Here is a 7488-nt window from a genome sequence, read left to right as displayed (position 1 = left end):
ATATTTATGAAGTATACAGTAAAGTGTGACCACTTCTTGGATTCATCCTCATCCTACACATTCCCCAGAGAGACCACGTGTCTTGTCTTCCATTCTTCCAGTTCTCTGAGTTACCTAGCTCATGTTGGTACGTTTTCGTCAGTTTCATTGGCTCTAGAATCCATCCATCACTCCTATACAAAAGCATGTCTACACTTTTTTTTTTAGGTTCTAGTCCCTCCCCAGACTCAAATTGTTTCTTTGCTCTGTATTCCCTTAGTGCTCGCAAGTTACTCAAAGACATTCTTTTGTTTTAATAACATATTATTGTGAAGACACATAAGTATGTATAAAATGTATACTGACAGAGTACAGGACACACTACCTCAAAATAGGATATCTCCGCATATTCAATATTCCAAGCTGAAGGAGTTTGAGAAAATAGATGCAGGAATGACTTTCCCCCGAAGCAGGTCCTAAGACCCTCATGTGAGAAGTGCCCTCAGTCCGGCCCGTGTGGCTTTATCTCTGAGACCGAGGGACGCCCAAGGGGAATCTACTAAGTTTCCCACGGTTTACCACATGGCTGTCCTATCACATTTCCCATGACTTCCCACTCTTCATCAAACTGAGCACAAAAACATACAGGTCTAACCTCTCTTCTCCAGGTCTTCATTTTCTTATGAAGGCTCCCATGTCCCATAAAACTTATATTAAATAAATCTGGCCTGGTCAGTGTGGCTCAGTGGTTGAGCATCAACCCATGCGCCAAGAGGTCGCCAGTTCGATTCCCAGTCAGGACACAAGCCCGGGTTGTAGACCTGATCCCCAGTGGGGGGCATGCAGGAGGCGGCCAATCAATGTTCTCTCTCATCAATGTTTCTATCTCTCTCCCTCTCCCTTCCTCTCTCTCTAAAATCAATAAAGAAAAAAAATATGTATCCTTTTTTCTTATTAATCTGTCTTTTGTTGCAGAGAACCAGCCAAGGACCTGGAAGGGTAGAGGGAAATAGACTTTTTCCTCTCCTGCAATATATTTAAGGAAAAAATGAAAACACTAAGAGTGGAAGCCTCCTGTCACCCACTTCCTCCTCCACTTTCCCCAGCAGGGGAACTCCTACCCTGAATTTTGCATTAGTCATCTTCTAGTTTTCCTTTTCTCAGTGGTTCTTGGGCTCCGGCAGGGGTGGGGAACGGTTTCTCTGCCAAGGGCCATTTGGATATTTATAACATCATTCACAGGCCGTACAAAATTAGCAACTTAAAAATGTGCCTGCTATATTTGGTCAAGCTAATTTGGTGAGACGTGTGATGTGAGCTGGTATTGATTTATTGGGCTTCATGGCCCCCTACCCTCCCCCCCCCCCACCCTGCCCCATGAGTATCGTGCATCAGAATCGCCTAGCGGGCTTGTTGAAACACAGAGGGTTGAGCCCTGCAGTTTCTGCTTTAGTTGGTCTTGTAAGTTTCTGTGCTGCTGCCGATCCCAGGACTGTGCTTGGAGAGCAAAGGTAGACTATCTACCTCAAAGATAGTCTTGACTTCTGTGTGATGACTCTTGTCCTTCCCTAAAACCTAGTCACTTGAAAAAATGTGTCTTGCGATCTCCCTTCATGTTCCCTCTACTCCCTTTTCTATCACCCAATTCGTGAGCATTCAATCTTTGATTAATATTTTAATGGATTTTGGCATTTCACCAGTCTCCATTTTTTTGCTTTTCTGTTGATGATCCCACTTACAAGTTGCTTCTCACATGTGCATGTGTGTGTCTATTATTGTTAGTGAGCCAGAAGGAAAGGTATGAGCCACACTTACATGTCTTAGGCATCTAGTCTGTAAGCTCTTTGAAAGCAGGAACCAAGTGAAGGGGTTCAGAATAGGCCACCCCAAAGTGTGCCACTTTGGTACATTGATGATTTGGGGCTGAAGACCCTTGAGACAGAGAGGATGCAGGAAGGGCTCTCTGTCCTCCCCTTTTCTACCTAAAAGCAGTTATAACATTTTCCTTGAGAAAAGTGCCCTCCCGCCCTGGCCAGTTTGGTTCAGTGGTTGAGCATAGGCCTGCAGACCAAAGAGTCCTGGGTTCGGTTCCTGCTAGGGGCACATACCACACAAAAAAATAAGAAAGAAAAGTGCCCTCCCTGTACCAAGAAGAACAATATTTATCACCAGAGTCTGGGAGTTGGCTCCAGTCTGTACAAACAAACCTACTAAACTAACCCTGGTCTTCTGTTAGTTTTCCCCCTCATTTCCTATTCACTGTCCCACAGTTGATTGCCCTAGTCCAAGCCCCTTTGTGTTGTCACATCCTCACAATTTGTTGTTCTTTGTCTAAAAAAGTATATAAGCCCAGCTGGTGTGGATCAGTGGTTGAGCGTCGACCCATGCACCAAGAGGTCACCGGTTCAATTCCCAATCAGGGCACATACCCAGGTTGTGGGCCGGATCTCCAGTGGGTGTGCAGGAAGCAGCCAATCAATGTTCTCTCTCATCGATATTTCTCTCTCTCTCTCCCTCTCCATTCCTCTCTCTCTAAAATCAATAAAGAAAAAAATTTTTTTTAAATAAAAAGGTAGATAAGCTTTTGGGCCTAATGGCTTCCTTGAGTCTTTATTTTTCTTCTGAAGACTCCATTGTACATGTAAAAGAAATATTAAATAAGTTTGTATGCTTTTCTCCTGTTAATCTGTCTTATGTCCATTTTCTTCTTAAGCCAACCACAGAATTTAAGAGAGTAAGAAGTTTTTCATGCCTCCACGCAAATTTAATTTCCCTTGGTAGTCCACTTCCCCAAGTTAGCTCCAGGCCACAGTTTGCAAACTCGGCCGCAGACAGAGGCCAAAAGGCGATGTAAACAAGTGAGGCCTGCCAGGTGGACTTGACTCATCTGGAAGCCATGTCCGTGTGAGGAGGGCACCTGTGACTTCGATTTAAGCCAATCACAGGTCTATTCTCTGATTTTCCCAGTTTTCAAGAGAAACCAACAATGATTCCAACTAATTCAACATTTTAAGAGACAGAGTAGGCACGCAGAATACACAGAGATTCCATGCCAAATACATCTGCAGGAACTGAAACTGAATCCATTTCATGTTTCAAGACCTTTGCAATGATGGATGGATGGATGGATGGATGGATGGATGGATGAGTAAATAATGAACCTGGGTCACGCGGCAGCTCTTTGGGGGAGTGGAGGGAACAAGCTATTGTTGAGTATCTACTACATACTTGGCCTTGTGCAAGGGACTTCACATACCTTATCTCATCACAACACCACAAGGTCATTATTATCATTCTTGTTTATTTCCATAGATAAAGAAATGGTTGCTTAGAAAGGCCCAGGATCACACCACTCAAGATCATACCACTCATTTTCTTTATATATAACCTACCTAATAAAAAATAAGAAAAAGAATTTCAGATGGTCTCATATGATTTACGCTGGGTCCTCAGCCTTGGACTCCAGATAGCTCTGTTATACCAAATTGCCACCACCGAAGGAATGTGGTTCTCAAAGGGCAGGAGGGGAAGGGTGCCAGTAGTTTGGGAGCAGGTTTGATTCCTTAGGCATCTTACCAAGCAACTCACAGCTTCACGCTCCTCAAGGATGTCAGCCAGTGCTAAGGAGCTAAGACACAAGGGGTGTCTTGCCATCCTGAAATGCCCTTCCCACCTCCTCCCATCTTACTACTTACTACCTTCTCAGAACTCAGGACTGTTTGCCTACCAGCCTTGGAGCCCACTCTATCTGAATCCCTTCCTAGACCCCGGTAGGATAAGGACAGAGACGCAGATGCAGGAGCTATTTGGTTGGAGAACATTTTATTGGAGCTACTGAGCCAGGACACAGTGACTGTAGACTGGTGATCAGATCCCACATTAGCCCTGTCTTCCGGTGCTGGGTCTTGCAGGGAGTGATCACTGGGAATCAGGAGTTGCGCTCCTCAATCCTTTCAGCTGGAGGGAGAGAGGGACGGTCAGACTCGGGACCCCTGTGTGCAGGAAGCTGCAGTTCTCCATAAGCGAGCCCATGACAGGGCGGGGCACTGGGACCCTCTGCCCAGTCTAAGCCCCATTCTCTAACCACTGAGCTGAGCGTTCCCTCTGGTGAGAAGGTTTATCTTCTGCTCACTCTCCCCACTCCCCCTCCAGATCCTCTGCTCTCCCCCAACTCCAGCCTCCTTACCCTCCCAAAGCTTGCTGCCTCTTACCTTGGGAAAGGCATCCCAGTTGAGGAAAGGAAGCTTCTTTTTGATCATCTGAAACAGAAAAAGAGCATGAGAGACGGGCCACAGGTGAGCTGAGCACGGATCAGCAAGCACCCACTGAATGAGCTCTCTGGCGCGGCGATGGTGTTACTGTTGTGTAATTGGTAAGAACTAACATGTCCTGTGTCTGCCACGTACTCACTGCTGTACAGGCATGATTTCATGGCAACCTTCTCAGGTAGGTACTGTTATCTCCCACGTCACAGTGAGGAAACTGAGGCTCAGAGAACTGAAGACATTCGCATGAGGGCACATAGCAAGCATGTCCCGGCATTGTCACCGAATCCGCCTTCTCAGTTGGGGTAAGCCGCCCAACTCTGGACCTTAGTTTCTCCATAGAGGATGGGGGGATTCAAATAAACTCTTGACTACTCGAGGTCTTCCTTTTCTGCATTTGTCTTTGTGCCCCTGCTCCCCCCCTGCCACGTTGGGAAAATAAGGGCTAGCCTCCTGGGGAAACTTTCTTCACTGGGCGGATCCAAGCAGGGCAGCTGTTGTGTCCTAGAACTCAGGAAGGAACCCAGGGGCCAGAGCTAGCATGTGTTGCCACTACCCTGGGCAGGCTGCAAGCAGTCAAGGGCAATAAAAAGCACCGGGCACTGACCTCGAAGAGGGCATGCCAGTTCAGGAACTCGTCGGTCTTAAAAGCCTGTGGGGAGAGAGAGACCAGAAGAGAGTTGGTTCCAGGAGAGGACAAAGCTTAGCCCTTAGGTCTCCGGAAAAGGTGAAGGGACCGTGACAGCTTTGCAAGCTCGCTGCCCAGGTCTCCTTTCTGACACGGATATTCGTGGGGGCAACACCAGGGAATTGTACTTACAGATCGCAACTTGTCGATGTTCAGGAACTGAGTGCTGACGGCCTAGGAAAAGAAGCGGGTGTTAGAAAAATTGCTAAGGAGCCCGAAGATGAAGAGATGGAGACTAGGGTACAGCCTGACAAACCTCAGAAGAGGGGATCGGGGTGGGGGGTCAGGGGAGGGAAGAGATAAATCACAGAACATATATGCATGTATGTGTAACCATGGATTTAGACAACAATGCTGGGGATGGGGTGGGGGCAGGGGGTCGAGAGGAGGGTGTCAATGGGGGAAAAAGGAAAAATATCTGTAACAAAAGTAAATTAATAACAAAAGAGGGTGGGGGACAAACTCATGGCTGCAGGGTGGGAAGTGGGGATTTACCTCGGGTCCTGCGGCATAATTACCAATGGTGGTTTCTTCCTGGAAAGTGAAGGGAAGAAAGGAGTCAAATGATCACGTGACAGCAAATCCCCCGTCCCAAATGCTCTCAACTAGCTCTGCCTTCCTCCCCACCCCCACCCCCCGCCAGTCCAGAGCATAGAGCCCGTTCTCCACCACGGGGCCTCCGTTAAACGTTTGTTCCCACAGGCGGATGGCAGACAGATAGATGCACAATGTGAAGAGAAGGGCATGCGTAACAGAAGTCAAAACCCCAGAGCTGCATCAGGTGGAACGGGTGGAGAAAGAGGACTCCTCCCCGGAAAAACGAGCTCCAGTTGTTCTGCAGTTGACTCGGGGTGTTCCTGAGACAGGGACACTTAGCCCAGAGAGCTGGGCGGGGGACATTATCATGCTGGCGGAAGCCAAGCTGCTGAAGTGCCCTACCTGCCCTGAACTGATTAAGGTTGGTTTGCTTTGTGACTTTATTGCCACCAAAATCCCCGTCTCTATCTCTGTCCTGCATTTGGTAACTCCCCCAGACCTCCCTGCGGCCCATCCTATTGCTCTCCCGGCGTGCCCATCTTACGGTCTCTTATTCCTTCCTTCCCACAATAGAGGTTGCAAACAAGTTGCCTACAGGCAAAACCCAAATGTTTAGATCTCATAGTAGATTGGCCGTTTTTTGTTTTTTTTAATTAAACATTTTTAATTAGTAAGAATTCATAAATCAGCTTTCCAGTTTCTCCTGAACATTTTAAAACTCTGGCCACACTGGGTACATTTTTCCTCTTAGCAGCAGGCAGATGGGATACAGACTGTCCCCTTTTAGACGGGGCAAGTTCACCCCACCTCCCCGGAGGCCCCGCCAGCCCTTCTGCTCATCAACGTCGCCTGCGTGGATCCTAAGCGGTTGAGTTTGTGAGCCCTCTCATAGGCTTTTCAATTCAGCGTGCACATTCTCCCTCCACCTCGAGACAGGACGGAGAGAGAGGGGCCTCAGGATTCATCCTGGCTCTAGACACTGGCTCGCCAGGATCTTTGCTATGGCCTAGGCTCCAGGGGCAGGAAAGGAACTTGCAGGCGCCTGGAAACCATTCCCAGGGATATGAATGAAACAAAGGTGAAGCTGAACCCAGACCACCAGCCTCAGCCCGTCTCCTCCCAGAGTTCAGCCGCCCAGTCTCCACCCTATACTTCACCATCCCTTCCAGAAATACAAGCATCTCCATTCCTACAGGTCTTCCCAGGAATGCTTTGTTTCCTTCCCCCTCCCTTCCCTTCCTCGGAGCCCCAGCTTCTCATTCAGCCCCTGATAATAGTCAGAAATAAGAAGCACTTATCCAGGAATGGACAGAAGGTAAAGACATGGGAGAGTAAGTGAGGTCACCGGCATCAGAAAAAGAGAGTCCGGGCGAGGTGCTCACCTCCGAGCCAGCCAGGGGAACACCCTGGGCAGAGTAGAGCGCCAGAAGAGAAAGAAGAACCACAGCAGGAAGAACCGGGATCTTCATGGTGTCAAGGTTGTGGTGCTCTGAGGCGGGGCCTCACCGCTTGTCCTTTATATTTCCAGGGAGGCAGATGCGAGCAGAAATGGGGTCCCCACCCCACTGACTCACCCCCAGATCCTGTCGCTCATCCTTGGGGCTCTGGGAGGGGAGGTGTGGACGGTTCCCCATTTACCTCGGATTTCTCAATTCACACCCTGCCTCGGGCAATCGCAAGGTGAGATGGCAATGCGGTTCTTCATGCAGATGAAGCTGGGATGGAGACAGGTTGGACCTGTCCTTCCAAGGGATTGGCAGTGGCACCCAATCTTTCTCCTTTTGTCTGTCTCTTTTCCTTGTATCCTTCATCCTCTCCTATAATTCAGGCTCTTTTCCACCCTACCCAATTCTATCTCCACTCCTTAGACTGGCTTTGAAGACCTTCCATGCTCTGGTCTCAACCTGCCTTTCTAACTTTTTCTTCTTACGCTGACTTCACACGTTCCTTACATTCTGGCCAAACCAGACTCTGTAGCAAATATACTCTTCTTTTTCCTCCTCTAAGCATCTTCCCATG

General features: G+C 48.3%; 1 protein-coding gene across 1 annotated transcript; it reads right to left on the bottom strand.

The window, feature by feature from the left end:
• Nucleotides 1-3897: 3897 nt before the first annotated feature.
• LOC118638665 (keratinocyte differentiation associated protein) lies at nucleotides 3898-6938 on the bottom strand. The gene is made up of 5 exons (XM_036274753.1): nucleotides 6852-6938; nucleotides 5428-5466; nucleotides 4852-4896; nucleotides 4191-4238; nucleotides 3898-3936 (listed from the first exon to the last, which is right to left on the bottom strand). The coding sequence occupies exons 1-5, from the start codon at nucleotides 6936-6938 to the stop codon at nucleotides 3898-3900; spliced, it is 258 nt and encodes an 85-aa protein (XP_036130646.1).
• Nucleotides 6939-7488: the final 550 nt, after the last annotated feature.

The sequence above is a fragment of the Molossus molossus genome, unplaced genomic scaffold (genome assembly GCF_014108415.1).
Source record: "Molossus molossus isolate mMolMol1 unplaced genomic scaffold, mMolMol1.p scaffold_m16_p_21, whole genome shotgun sequence".
Classification (NCBI taxonomy): domain Eukaryota; kingdom Metazoa; phylum Chordata; class Mammalia; order Chiroptera; family Molossidae; genus Molossus; species Molossus molossus.
The sequence above is the reverse complement of the archived record's forward strand: the minus strand, read 5'-3'. Positions and strand labels throughout refer to the sequence as shown.

What these genes read in the sequence shown, in the direction of transcription:
- LOC118638665 (XM_036274753.1), bottom strand. Translation starts at nt 6,938, where the DNA reads ATGAAGATCCCGGTTCTTCCTGCTGTGGTTCTTCTTTCTCTTCTGGCG. An exon ending in ATTATGCCGCAGGACCCGAG is followed by an intron (nt 4,897 to 5,427) that starts GTAAATCCCCAC and finishes CTCTCCCCACAG; the next exon opens with GCTTTTAAGACCGACGAGTT. An exon ending in ACTGGCATGCCCTCTTCGAG is followed by an intron (nt 4,239 to 4,851) that starts GTCAGTGCCCGG and finishes TTTCTGTTTCAG; the next exon opens with ATGATCAAAAAGAAGCTTCC.